This window comes from Culex quinquefasciatus, chromosome 1 (genome assembly GCF_015732765.1).
Source record: "Culex quinquefasciatus strain JHB chromosome 1, VPISU_Cqui_1.0_pri_paternal, whole genome shotgun sequence".
Taxonomy (NCBI): domain Eukaryota; kingdom Metazoa; phylum Arthropoda; class Insecta; order Diptera; family Culicidae; genus Culex; species Culex quinquefasciatus.
The window spans coordinates 61,958,666-61,973,851 of record NC_051861.1 but is presented as its reverse complement, the minus strand read 5'-3'; the positions used below and the strand labels follow the sequence as shown (position 1 = coordinate 61,973,851).

Sequence of the window (15,186 nt, the reverse complement as noted above, 5' to 3'; positions counted from 1 at the left end):
GAGCCGCGATACATTTGGTCACAGAACTTGTCCATCGGTAATGACCAAAGGTTGAACTGATTGATTAGGTTGATGCCCAGAAGATTGAGCTGGCTGGTGGTAACGAAAATCCGAGCGATGGCCACGATCTCGTCGATTGTGACCGAGCAGTCGAACTCTCGCAGGACAAGATTTCTTCCTGAGCCACAGCTGGCGCGATGCGTTGATGGGTGTGTTGCTGGCCGGCCGATGCGATCCCACACTGCTTCAGACACCATGGTGACATCCGACGCTGTGTCCAGCTGCATTCGGACTGGGACGCCATTTAGCATCACAGTGACGTAGCGCCGCGTATGGCGAACCTCGTGACTCACCAGCTTGATTGAGTTAGAGTTGAGGTCCGGACTGTTGGAACTTTTCCTGGCGTTTCTGGCGCTGTAGCAATACCCTTCTTTATGTCCGTACTCGTCACAATCCTCGCATTGGTGGTCCCGGTAGGTGCAGAACTTTACGAAGTGCATAGCCCCGCAGAACCAACATGGTGACGGAGGAACTTTGCTGCGCTCTTTCCGTGGTTTTTGCTTGTTATGGTGTTCCTCCCCCGTCGATGAGTCGCTGCGCGGCTCCTCCGGCGATTGCTTGTACTGCTGGCGCCTGCCCTTGATAGATTGTACCTGATACTGGACAGGGTTTTCAATCATTGCGGCGTCACTTTTCAGGTTGATCATGCGCTGACACTCGTCCATCAGCGACTGTAGCGTAACGTCCTCGGATTTGAGCCCGCAGACGAACATCAAACATTTGAATTGTTCCTCCGACATCTTCGAAAGCTCAAATTCCACGCACATTTTGTTGAGCCGGCAGCCGTATGACACGTAGTCCTCGAGTGGAACCTTCGTGATGGTGAGAGTTGAAAACCGTTTCTTCACCGTAGAGTCCTTTGTGCTGAAAAGTGAGGTTAGCTTTTCCACTGTTTCGGCGAACGTGAAGGCCTTGGGACCTTCGGGTAGAATGAAACCGAGGGGCGTGACATTGGCCTTAATGTATTAATTTTAGCAGTTAATATATTAAGGAATTAAATACCTCACGTCATTTGACATCTGACAGCGCCACACCTGCATTCTAAACATTGGTTTGGTTTGTTTCTCTTTCGCGCGCTCAACTGTCAAGTTTGTTTGGATTCCGTGAAGCGTTGGAAAAAAGTGGTGATGGATAAAGTGATCTTTACGGAGAATTCAGAAAATATGTGATCCGCTGGTAGAGTAGATGCTGACGGCGGAAAAGATTATTTTGCATCGAACGGAAAATTATTCTTTAAGCATGAACCCAATCTGTTCCGCGCCCGGATCGCACACATTCTACGACAAAATTCCACCCTACCTGCATGAACACCCCCGCGATTGTCCCCGCTGGACGATGACCATCGGCCGGCTGCTGACCGAGGTGACCGGCCTAGATTCGAGCGAGGCGGACGGCCTGCCGCAGAAGATTTGTGTCGTGGACAAGCAGCAGCTGATGCAGGTGCTGTTGCTTAATGGGAATGGGCGGACGCAGCAGCAGCGAAGCAAGAGGCAGAACAATTTGGACGAGGAACAGCGCCAGTTAGACGAAGCGGAGAATTATTCTTTAAGCATGATGATTACGGTGGAACCTATGCATGGCGAAGTACCTGACAAAATGGAGATGAGCAGCTGGAGACACGGTGCTGCTTCCCGAAGGATTGAAAGGGCAAACCGAAGTTGCTTCTCAATATTGTTTCTTAGGACTAGACAAAATCAAAATAAAACGGAATAATATTCTGTAGTGTTGTGTCGATATTACGTTGCGTGGTGAAAATGCACTTTTATTATCACAAATAAAAATAAGATTTGGTTGTTGTTTTTTTGTGTTCGCTTTTTATTACCCAAATAATTTGACCGAAAACTCTGCTCTCGCAGGCATCTTCCGTCCTAACCACTTCTCTGGAACACGTACGTAATTTTACATCGTTACATAATTCGCCTCAATGGCTCTTGGTCCTGGGCCATCCTCATATTCCGGGTCTTCCGGTCATGAAACGTACGTCCGCTGGATTGTCTTCGATGGCTTCTTGGTTGATGTTTAGGTGCAGGCGCTCTTCTAAGACGAAATCCATGAAATTGGTGCTTTAAATGTTGGGAAGGCAGGGTTGGACGCCAGTTTGCACTCGAAAACAGACACGGCGGTTTGTCGAATCCCCGTGAATTAATTTGCGATCATCCAATGGGGACGAGTCAGCTAATTTTCTAGAGTTAATCATGTCGATGCAAATGATGTAGGACGTTGTCTGCCTGGATCCGGCTGACCACGTTCAGGAGGCAGGTTGGAATCTGGAACGCCACAGTTCCAAGTGAACTGGCATTATTGTTTGAGCAGATTCCTGGCGAGCAATGCCCTTTGGTCGTGCCTTTGGTTTGGTTAACGCAAATACACATTCGTAATCAAAAAAAAAAAAAAAATGACCAAACACTACAACAAATATCCCGCGCAATGTCAAGCTGCCAAACCAATGTGGTGTAAAAAGAGGTGGCGTTGTTTTGGTCGTAAACAAAAGTTAATTTTGCCTTAATTTGTTCATTTTGACCATTAATTAATTAAATTATTTAATTTCTTACGATTGTCCCGCCCCTCGGTAAAATCAAAACCGTGCGACAACTCGTACGACGTGCGACATTTTTCAAACAGGGTCTGCACAAGCAGCACGCGTTTTTAAGTTTTTAAATAGTTTGTTTGTATTGCGCATTTTGCACTTTACTAGAGTCTTGCGCAATTATTTTCATCATAGTATTTTTTAATCACAGTGATTTTTCTTCACAGTGATGACGAAAATATCCGGTGCTATGGCAGGCTGTTTATTTATTTTTGGAAGTTCAGAAAGCTCGTCCTGCCCATGGAATGTGTTTCGGAGCGTCTAAGTTAAGTGATTAAAGGGTATACGACTTGTTCCGACTGTGGAATCGTGGTCTTCGGTGCCGGGATGCAGTGGTGTTGCGTCGGCATCTTGGCTTACGGTGGATCTTTGGAGATAAATAATGTAGGGTCGTACCCCTCCGAAAATACTGGGTTTGGGTAAACTGCATTGTGAGTGTAGCGGCGAAGAAGGGGAGGTAAAAGAGAGAACGAGAACGCGGGGAGGTCGGGGAGAAAAGATTGGAAGCTCGCGGCGTGCGGATGTGGCTTGGGTTTTTTACCGACGGGAAGCGGAAATTTAGAGGCCGGAACGGATCTTACAAATAACGGCTGATGGCTGTTGTTGCTGCTTTAGGCAGGATTCCGCTGCCGGATGTCAAGCGGGCGTTGCTGGACTTCCGCGCGGCTAGGCGTCTTCCCTCAGTGACGGTATCGGCCAACCCAGCACCTGGCTGATCCGGTTGAACCGAGAGGGGAACCTCCTTGACGATGATGTCGCGTTCCGTGCCGGAGATGAAGATGGTCCGCCAGAGGTGGAGATGGATGGTGGACGTTTCGATGCATTCAATGGCCCCTGCGCACTCACAGGCCTGAACCGACCAAAAACCGTGGGTTGTCGTTGCCGAGGTCCTGCGGATTATTGACTTCCGCCGAGGCACTTCCTCTTCCGGAATGCAGAGTGTGACCAGTACGAAAACGGGACTGACACTGGGACACTCGACTAACCACACAGACGCCTGAATGGCAAAAGACCCCGATCTTTGGAATCGGCGATAAAATTTCACTTCTCCTTCCTAATCTTTTCCGGAGGAAACTCCACCATTTTCCAATCCCACCCATGTTTGATGAGGTACGCAAACCCCTTCGCTGCTAGTGTAGGATGTAGTGTTGTATGTTATGGGAATTATGTTAAAACGTAAAGGTTCGTTCAAGAACTGTGATCAACGGTTAAAAGATGGCCGACATAATTCGAGGATCATTAGAAAAAATAACCCGTAAAAAAAACCCAAAAGTGTCAACTACGAGAATCGAGCCAGAAACCTTTAAAAGACCATCTCAATGACTTAACTGCCTCAGCTACCATAGCTTGGTGATTAGATTGTGGTCAGAAGTCGATGCATTACACTTGTTTTGTTTGATGGTGTGATGGAAAATCAGTTTGCCAACTGTGATGAAAATTTTCCCGCAGCACTCTACTGAGGTGCAAAGTGCGCAAAGTTGACAGTTCTCAGTCCTGCAAAGCAGTGTGATGAAAAAATCTAGGCCTAGCACGATTGACACAAAACTCTAGGAATTGCTGCAAGGCGCAATAACGTGATTCTTTTAATGTAGCCAGTCGCTACGGCCACCTCCTGTCACGCTACAACAGTGGCGACGAGCGACGCGAGTTGTCCCTCGATTACACCGGGAAAACTCGCGAACGAAAATCACCACGGTGCATCCACCGCGAAGAAAGAAGCGCACATACAGCATGGCGGATGGGCAGAACAACCTGAACGTTCCGGGAGTCAATCCATTCGGCGGCCAGCACCAACCGGGAATCATTCCCCCTGGAGGTCAGCAGCAGCCAGGAAGCCATGCACATCCGCAATTTCAGCAGCAGCCGCAGCCAATGCCAGCGGAGGCCGTCATTATGCAGCTCATCGAACAGCTCCGACAGCAGCAAATCGTCACTAATTAACTCCTTCAGCACCAGCACGAAGCGACCCAGCACCATCAGGGTTTCCTCCAGCAGCAGCAACAGCTGTTCCGGGAGGCCGTTATTCAAGTGAACGTCCCGCCATTCCATTCAAGTGAACGTCCCGCCGAACCCGGAGGCCATACTGGATTCGCTCGCAGGGAACATCCGTGAGTTCCAGTACGATTCGGACAGCACCGTCACCTTCTCCACGTGGTACGCCAGATATGAAGATCTTTTCTCCTTGGACGCTGAGCGACTCGACGATGCAGCAAAAGTGAGATTACTCCTTCGTCGGCTGGGCACGAGCGAGCATGCCCGTTACGTTAGTTTCATTCGAGGGGCGCGACAATAGTAAGAAATTAAATTATTTAATTAATTAACGGCAGAAATTAAATACATTAACGATTGTTTACGATCAAAACATCGCCACCTCTCCTTACACTACATTGATTTGACAGTTTGACACCGCGCGTGTTTGTTGTTTTTAGTGCAAAATTTGCGTTCTCGAAGAGCAGGTCGAGCAACAAAGTGCAAGCGCAGCACAGGCGAACCGGAAAAGTACGCAGCGCTATCCAGGGTGGTAAACAGGACGTGCTGGACGATATCGAAGCTGGCCCAGGCGGAAGATTTATTGGAGAAGGCCATCATGTGGCACATTGAGACACACCTGGATGCTGCGTTTGCTCCTCGACTCCAATTCTTCCTATGGGCCACATATTTCGGCAAAAATGGTCCTACGCGGCCCACCAGAAGTGGTTTCCCCTGATGTTGCGCTACCGTTGCCACCCTCATCACTGCCGAGTCTTCGACCTCCATTAGACCCGTGACGACCTCCATCACCCGGCGGAAAAGCAATCGCCGGTTGAACGTAATGAGGACACTTTCCGGGAACAGAATGTTGTATATTTGTTCACATCCAGCTTATGCACCAAAGTCCTTAGCGACCGGCAATGTGGCATTTTTGTTCCAGACCAAGGGGCCGACCTAGGAGGGGGAGGGGCAAAGGTCCCGAGCCCCTCCCCCATTTTGACCCTTTCCTTGGCGAGTAGGCTGCCCTCCAATTTGCCCCCATACTCAGTCGGAACTCGGCGCTGCTGTTCCAGACACTTCAAGAAATGACCAACTCAACACGGTTCCAGAATTGATACGATTTTTGTTGAAATAAATGAAACAACAGAGTTGAGTTATTTTATTTGTATATTTTCAATCAAATCTACCAAAAGTCATCACCTAACTAAATGCCACTCCAAAAACTAACCCTGGTAATGTTTGCTCTTCATTGGACCCCGGTCCTAAACCTGCGAGCGTTAAAGCGGCCAGCTACATGAATCATTTGGCGGACCAAGCGTAAATGCACAGGATTTCATTTCCTCCGGTGCCGGCTTGTTGAAGGCATCGCTGTCACAAGCCACCACCAGCTGCAACGAAATATTGGTAGTGTCCGACGTCTGATCTTGCGTCTGATTGTTGTTTTTAGACTTGAACTGCATCCTGCAAGGCGCATCGCAGGATCTTCGTAATCGATGAAACCGCACTTTTGCCGCTTTTTGATTTGCTACTGGCCGTTGTAATCGAATTCTGCCGGCTTCAACTCTTTTCCGCCTATGGCACGTTTACACCGTCCTGCTCCAGAATCTTCTCCGCATCTTTCTTTTTTATCCAACGCGACCAAGAATGTCTAGAACTTAGCGGTTTATCGAAATATTCGATCTTACAATAATTAACAAGTTCATTTTTTAACAAGCGCGAAACCAAAACAAACTTGACAGCCGAGCGCGAAAGAGACACGAAGCCAACCAATGTTTTCAAAGCAGGTGAGGCGCTGTCAAATCTCAAATGACATGAGGAATTTAATTCCTTAATGTATTAAATACCAAAAATTAATATATTAAGGCCTTTGTCACGCCCCTCGATTTTTTCCCAGTGGAATTTGGTGATAAATTCGTAGGGGGACTGGATTATACTATAGTGAAGACGTAATTTTTGAACAGCGTTATTGTTTTTGTTACCTGTGTTTCAATGCTGTTAGTCATTGAACCAACGTCATCGCTCTCGTTGATCGATGTTATAATCGTAAACGGACCCATCGTTGATTTAATCGTCAAAGTCAACGGAGGCGTAGATTTTCATCGCGTTGATTATCGATAATCAACGCGTTGATCAACTGCGTTCTTTCTTAGTTTACTAGAGTTTTATGAGGAAAGAACGACTTTTTCATTAATGTATTTATAAGGAAACATGGAAACAACTCAATTTGTAAGAAGCGACCGCGTGGTCCCGTTTAGCTGGTTGCGCACACACTGGAACATGGGTCATTAGGGTGTAATATGGTTGCATGGAAAAAAATAAAGTTGTCCAAATTTAGCGAGCACAGCAATTTTTCAGTTCCTTTTGGAGCCCTAAACAACTCCCCAAAGTTTGGGAACGATTGGTTTAGTCCTCACTTTGCGCAAAGCGATTCAATTTTCCATATAAATTTGTATGGGAAAAAACATTTTTTTGGATTTTGATATTTATAAAATCCACGTTTCACGCTGTACTAAAACTGAACTCATATTTGGATGCTCTGGAATGTGCTCTACAACTTTCCCCAAGAGAGTATGGTGCTAACTTGCTCCTATAAAAAGATACAGCGTTTTCAAAACTTGTCTAAAACGTGTTTTTTGCTCGAAAATCACGTTTTAGACGAGTTTTGAGGACGCTGTATCTTCTTTCAGCGACAAGCTAGCACCATACTCTCGTCGGGAAAGTTGTAGAGCAGCTTCCGGAGCATCCGAATATGAATCCGGTTTTAGTACGTGAAACGTGGATTTTATAAATATCAAAATCCAAAAAAATGGTTTTCCCCATACAAATTTATATGGAAAATTGAATCGCTTTGCGCAAAGTGAGGACTAAACCAATCGTACCCAAACTTTGGGGAGTTGTTTAGGACCCCAAAAGGAACTGAAAAATTGCTGTGCTGGAAAATCGATTTTCATATTACACCCTAATGGGTCATGTGGTCAATTCATTATTATATCTTAGAAAAACAAATTCTTTCGATATTTAGCCACGCGAGACTATTACTGAAGCCGCCGAAATAATAATTCCATGCCACATCTATTTGAGAATGTTTCCCAATCAATACATTTACGAAAAAGTCGTCCTTTCCTCATAAAACTCTAAAAAACTAAAAAAGAACGCCGTTGATCAACGCGTTGATTGTCGATAATCAACGCGATGATCAACGCCGTTTAAATCAACGCCTCCGTTGACGTTAACGATTAAATCAACGATGGCTCCGTTTAAAAATTACGATTATATCATCGATCAACGACAGCGATGATTTAAACGATGATTTCAAAGATTAACAGCATTGCTGTGTATGATATAAAAATATACTGCCGCTCTAATCGAGTCCGTCCCATATGTAAAAACAGCAAGCCGAGAAAAATGCAAGGCAAATTTGTCCCGTCCATAAGACTACACAGAAAAAAAAGTGTAAATTTACCCTACACTTAAACCACGTTTCTCACGTAAACATGCTCAATGTAAATTTGAATACCAATGTAAAGAGTTGTATTGCATTTAAACAGCCTTGTTGTAATGTGAGATTCAATGTAATGAATGAATCTATTGTAAACACATTGTTTGTGGCTGGCAAATCCTTAATTTGAAATTATAAAGAACATGTAAAATCATTTCTCATGTAAAGTTTCATAATGTAAACGAAATAAGCATTTAAATTGTAAGTTTGTTTTTGACAACTAAAGCGAAAGACAAAAACAAATTGATTCATTGTCGTTCTTGAATCGTAGTAAAGTGGAAGTGTTTTGAAATACCGGTGCCAAACAATGTTCGATTATTATTAAACTGTGTTGTCGACTCTCAGAGAAACATCGATTAGGTCAAAACAAAGCAAGGGAAAATTTTGGTATCGTTTTTGGCCAGCAAACCAACCGGTCGCGTTTCGCCGAATCCGCGAAAGAAGCTTCGGTTCTACGCGACATGAGTTCTACTCGGTGGACGGGAACAACTCCCGGCCGAATCCCGCTGCGAGTCTCTCCAACCACCCAGCCGGGTCGAGGCGATACACGTCGATAATCGGACGCAGTCCGACGAGCGACGGGAGGCCGCGCAAGATCGACGTCGTCGCCGGAGTCCGGACGAATTCAACCGGAGTTCATCGAGCTGGAGGCAGGACGACGCCAGCTGCCAAGGAGTCCGGAATCCGGAGGAGGACCTGCCACGCCGCCAAATCCGCTTCGCCGTTCAGAACAACACAACCGAACGTGCCGTTCCAGAATCTGCACCGCCGCGAAAAGTCTGCGCAACAACCGGACTCGCGCAGCGGCGATGAAGATCGCGACGGTCCGGCAATGATCGACGGCGGGGCCGGGTGATCCAGAAAAACCAGCCGGAGATGGGACGGCTGACAAGACGGCCACGCGGAGCAGTAGCACGCTGTTTAGTAAAAGGAAGAGGCGGGGCGAGTGGTGGAAGATGAAGTAGAGAAAGAGAGGTTAGGGTCTACGTTGCATTACGGGGTTTACGACTAGTGAATCCCGGAAGTGTCTTTTCGAGTGCGGTTCCGTAGCAAACGGAATAACACGGCTTCTTTCTATCTTGTCTTTGTTCTTAAAACGCAATCCCAGCTCAACTCACAGCCGCATGTCCTTGATCCTGGACAACATATTTTTTTACAGAAGCATTCCGAACGGGAATGAACAGGAACAAGGGAGGTTCAATGGATTCGAAGTGATTTCTATGTCTATCAAAATTCCTGACTTCTTCACGGTGCAACTTTTATCTAAGTTTATGGTTCTCCTGGGCAAAAGAAATCTTGATCAATTTCAAATGATTTGGCTTTTCGTTTAGTTTTTGTTAACTTTTATTATTTATTACTATTGTTATGAGAAAACGGCAATTTTGACAGTATTACACGATGCATAAGGGCTAGCCAACAAAATCGTATTTAGTGAAGAGTCTACACGTCTAATTTAGAAAACGTGTCTAAAAACCAAGGTTAAACCATCTTTAAATCAGTATATTCAAGTGAACGTGCACACTTTCACCCTTTCTCTTGCAGAGTGCACAACTTGTTTTGATTTCTGTTTTGTTTTTGTTTTGAATTTTGTAGTTTTGTGCTCCGCCTGCTGCGACTGCAACTGTGGCGTTTGTTTTTTTATTCGCGAGTGCAGAGCAGAAATAAAATTTATTAATGATTTCGTGAGAGTTACACGTATCAAACGATTTGGATAGTGTGAGGAGCCCCGAGGAGCTGTCCTCAAAGTGGGTGGAGATCTCTTGTTCTCTTGGCAAAGGCTTCTCGTAAATTTCTGGAAGAGTAAGTTCGGTGTTTTTCTTTCACTAGACGTGGCCTTGTGGGCCTTTGATCGGAGTAATGGAAGAGATTGGAAGCGGTTTTTGGTCTGTCAAGCTGGTAAGTTGTTTTCGCTGAAAAAAAGAAATAAGATTAAGAATATTTATCATTGTTTTCCACAGTCCTGCGCCACCGGGTAGATTCGCCAACTTGTTGCGCATAACCTAGAACATGCAGTCTAGAACTGTGCGCAGAACGCCAGCTTCTGTAAATTGCTTCGCCACTGGTGTCCAAGTGGGGACCTTACCGGAACACTCAACGAATGACACGCAACCCTCCCAGTAGCTGCAATTGATGGCCATTCCGTTCTGTTGCCGATTGAGACGCGCCTTTTCTCTTTCCATGCCATGTTGATTGATCGAGCGCTGTCGTGGCTGACTCCACATCGGAATATAACTCGCTGGACACGAATAAGGTTGTCGTCAACACATGTGGGTGACACCGCGCGAGGAGCAGGCGGAATCGATCATACAGGTGGGTGACTTTTCTGTTAAGACAAAACGACCGACTCGCATAACGCTTTCCCATTGTCGTGCTGACCGAGTGCTTCAGCGAATTAAAAATCTTCATCGCCAACAGGTACGACACTCATCTGATCTTCCTGTCATGCGTGCAGGAACCGTAACAACGCCGTGTACGACATCAGGTCAACGGCAACGAGTGCGCGTACAGGTGAGTTTCGATTTGAGAAGTAAACAATTTCGAAATTAGCGATCTTTCTGTTTCCAGACACTTAGTGGAAGTTTTGGCCTCGCTTTTGATCTCGAAGGAACAGCGTGTAGACACGTTGCGTTGCCTTCGCTTGTATCGTCACCACCAATAGTCCCGTCTTTGTCAATACTACTTCTGCGACCTTGAAGAGTTTCGGCCCTGGTGCGCAGTCTGGTCATCATCTACTGCCAGGGCAACGAACACCTAATCCGCTGCTGCTGCCTATAGGCCACCTGGTGAACATTGACCAGCAGGTGCTGTACAAGAAGATACAAAACACTGGCGGTGAGATCATAGATTGAACTTTTTGATTTTTTCATTTTCAACTACTTCTTTTAGAGTTTTAGGTTGTGCGCAACTACGCCGAGAGTCCGAATTAAGCTTCCGCCGCAAGAGAAGTGGTTGCGCATGCTTCTGATTCACGAACTGTACGTGTCCTACAACAACCCTAACCTGAAGATCTGCGTTCTCCTCGTCGAGCTTGACACCAGCTACTGGAGCGGTCAAAGCGTTGGCGTGACAAGATGTGTTTCCAGACCGCGCGATTCCACTGACAATATCGAACCGGTGCACGATTTCGAGAAGCGAAATCTATCTGCGTGAGAATAGATCGAGTTCGACGAATGGACCATGACATCCCGATTGCTGAAGATGACCCGCAGCCAGATCCCGCAAAAATCGAGCATGAAAAGATCAGGACAACCTCCAAAACAGAAAAGCACACTTATTATAGTTAGGTAAGAAAATCCCGTATTGCCAAAATCACCATCTGCCAGACAGTAAGTTTATGTTTATGTAATATGTTGTACTAGTAGTTGTATTTAGTTTCTATAAGGAATGGGAAAATCATCAGCCCCAATTATCCTCTTTTGTATGAACGTGTTCTTTCCATTCAAACTTTCGGCAATGGTCTTTGTTCATTCAAATCATTATTCGATTCAATGCTCAGTTGAATCTGGTTTCTGGTGTAACTTTCAAACACTTTCTTTGCTAAGCAGGTCTACTTTTGAGATTTTGTTATGATCAAATTCTAAATAGCTCAAATCAAATCCAAAAGTATGTCACCACAAGCAACAGTTTACAAAAACGTTTGAAATTTACATCGGATTCTAGATTCAGCGGAGCAAAAATTTTTGCTTTTGGTAAATTTACGTTATTTTCATCGGAAATTTACACGATTTCGAAAAAAATTGCCTAGGCTCATTTACATTGGATGAAATGTAAATTTCCATTGAAAATGTTGTAAATTCGCATCATTAATGACGTGCACTTTTGGTACATCATAAATGATGTAAATTTACCCGATTTTTTTTTTCTGTGTACGTGTTAGAATTTTACGAAAAAGTGAATTTTCTCCGGTTTTCTAGAATTACAAAATTTTATTGGTTTTTCAAAATGTTTTTATGATTTTGAAGCGAACTGCACCATTACCTCAAAATTGACGAAATTACATATGGGACAGACTAGCTTCGAACGGCAGTATACCAATCAAACATTTTTTTCATAAACTTAGGGCTGGTGTCACGATTGAACCCCGTGCGCTTCTGGAAGTTACTCTAAGCAACGAAGAACGCCTCGTCATCGGACAACCAAATCCTGACATCACAATTCAACCGCACGAGAAGCTGCCAGCCACTCAGAGCTGTGTTCCGCGCCTTTGCTCCCAGGATCAAAATCGCCAAATTCCAAACGCACATCGGCTGGGCACTTCGCGATCATCAGGAGTGCAAACAACCATTGTAGATGCTTTTAACTATGTTGGCAAGAAAAAAGTGTCTTCTTCTGCGTTCAACCCGGTTGAAACAGGATCACTTCCAGCAGAAAAGTCAGAGCATGACGATGCTGAAACATTGAAGGATACTATCATGAACTCATCCAAAGATAGTGTGCGCGCATAGGACGGCGTAGAGGGTTCAACGGTTGAAGACAGGTAATGGATATTTTTAAATTAACTCAAGAAAAGGATGGGTAATCATTTTCAAAGCCAAAAATATTTTGCAAATTTATTTCGCCAAGTAAGTACCAACCTAGGATTTCGAAAAATAGTTACAGCTTTCAAAATGCTTATGCGCCCGTTTCCGATTTTGGCATATTATTATTGATCAGAATGCTTACTTAAAATGTTCAAACTTGTGCTCTTTTAATTACAGCCATCCTGATACCGAGAAAAGCAGAATTTGTGATCCGTCGGATCCAGCAGCAGGTGTTTCCACTGACCGTCATCAGTTTGCTGCTATGGTACGGAAAGGGCCTTTCCAGCCAAGTCTGTCAGAATACCCGATCACCCGATTCGGTGGCAAAAAGCGTGCCTTCAGGAAAGCTTGGTACGCTGTTCATGACTGGCTCGAGTACAGCATCATTACTGACAAAACCTTCTGCTTCGTCTGTCGACTGTTTGGCAAGGAAAATTCCGGAAAGGGTGGCCATTCAGATCCAGCTTTTGTATCGACTGGTTTTTCAAACCGGGAAAAGGCAACACAAGCTTTCGCGACTCATGAACGGTGCGATTTCCACGTCGGCTGCAAGGAAGCACTTTTTGCTTTCAAAACACAGAAAGGAGTTGATGAACAGCTTGATGACCAAAAATCAGCAGTGCTGAAAGCGAAAGAGCAGGTTCGTCTCAGGAATCGTCGCTTGATTGCTCAGCTGGCTGAAGTGGTAAGGATGTTGTGCAGAGGCGGTCGACCCTTTCGTGGCCACGATGAGTCAAATGATTCTCAAGAAAAACGACTGTTTCTGGAGGTTATACATCTCATCGCAAAGTACGATGATCAATTGCAAGAACACCTTAAAGCTGGACCCAAGAACGCAACCTATCTCAGTAACAAAACGTAAAATGAATTAATTGCTGCGATGCACAACGTTATGCTGCGAAAGATTCAAGGCAAGCTATTTGGTAAAAGGATAACAATCATCGCTGATGAAACCAGCGATTGTGGTCATCATGAGCAGCTGGCCGTCGTGATCCGTTACGCTGAGGATGACGGTAGCTCACAAGAGGTGTTTGTTGGGCTGAGGAGATTGCTGAAAACGGATGCACAAACCATTTTCAACGAGCTGTGTGCTGTTTTGGGCGATCTTAATCTAACGTGGGATCAAACGGCTTGTGTCTGCTTCGATGGAGCGAACAACATGTCCGGTCAGCACGGCGGTGTCCAGGCCTAGTGTAAGGAGAAAAATAAGCGTATTCAATATATTCACTGCTACGCACACTGCTTAAATCTCGTGCTGGTCGACGCTGTAACGTCCAGGAAGGAAAATGGAATCGTTTTCGATTTTTTCGTTCCTGTACTCATTCATCGAAGGCAGCCCAACACGACACGCCGTTTTCGAGCGCGTTGTTGTCAGAGGTGGAGACCGCCTGAAGGCGCTGAAGACGCTATCAACTACTCGCTGGGCGGCAAGATCGGAAGCAGTGTCCGCGGTTCGAGAACAGTTCGAGTCGATCGTAAAGGCAACGGAGGAAGTAATTGACACGTCATCCGCTCCTAATGTTAAAGCGAAAGGAAAAGGCCTACTGGCACAGCTTAAAAGCTTTAACTTCATTTTGGCTTTATACACCACTGATTTCGTTCTTCGTCTCATTAACATCGTGAACAAAACTCTTCAGAGCAGCACTGTCAGTGTGTCTGCGTCGCTGAAAGCGATCGACTCATTGAAAATCCGGCTGAAGGACTTGCGAAATGATTCATCTTTCAGGGACTTTTTTGAAGATGCTGTAGCAATGTGTGAGAAGTTGAGCGTTGATGTGCCAGCCGTGCGGAACCGGAAACCAGTCAGGAAACCCGATTCAGATTCAGTCTCGGAAGCTGTATTTTCGTCGAAGGAAGAAGAAGTAAGAGTCAAATTTTACTTCCCGCTGCTCGATAGTCTCCTTGATGGATTAGAAGAACGTTTCGACCAAGAATCAACCGCTGCATTGCGTGCATTTGAAAAGGTCTTGAACCTGGAGGCAAACTGTGAGGAAACAGCTTTAGTAGCTGGTCTAGTGGAAGTGAAGGCATTTGATCTGCAAGCCGAAATGAGTCTGCTGACAACACAGCGTAATGAGATTGTTGGAAAAGAACCGGAGGAGCTGATTAGCTGGCTAGGCAGCACCGGGCAGGAGGCGATGTTTGAGAACTACGCAAAAGTCGCCAAAACGTTTTCGGTTTATCCTGTTTCTTCGTGCAAGGCTGAGAGAGCATTTTCCAAAATGGCAATTGTTAAGATGAAACTTCGATCAACAATGCTGCAAAAGCGCCTGAACGCGATTATGCTCCCGTTTGTTGAGCAGCAGCTTTGTAACGAGATATGCATCGAAGATGTAGTTGACGAATTCGACAGGCTGACAGGTGCTCAGCGAAGATTTGCTCTGTGATAATCATCGCTAGCTTTTTACAATGCTATTGATTAATAAATACTGAACTACACCGTGTACTTCTCTTTTCAAAACCTAAAAAAAAAAACAAAAAAATACTCTGATGATCACCCAAATATGCAGCGGGTATTCGACTCCCCTCCCACTATCATTTTCCATAAA

At 45.3% G+C, this 15,186-nt stretch overlaps 2 protein-coding genes across 2 annotated transcripts in view; one reads left to right on the top strand and one right to left on the bottom strand.

The window, feature by feature from the left end:
• The window catches only part of LOC119769928 (integrator complex subunit 7), a gene marked incomplete at its 3' end in the record, with an annotated part of 79,162 nt that overhangs the window by 54,188 nt on the left and 9,788 nt on the right, over nucleotides 1-15,186 (bottom strand). The window lies entirely within an intron of this gene.
• LOC6050563 lies at nucleotides 12,274-15,111 on the top strand. Its single transcript, XM_038254759.1, has 2 exons — nucleotides 12,274-12,594; nucleotides 12,815-15,111. Exon 2 carries the CDS (start codon nucleotides 13,924-13,926, stop codon nucleotides 15,022-15,024), a length of 1,101 nt encoding a protein of 366 aa, XP_038110687.1. The 5' UTR covers nucleotides 12,274-12,594; nucleotides 12,815-13,923; the 3' UTR covers nucleotides 15,025-15,111.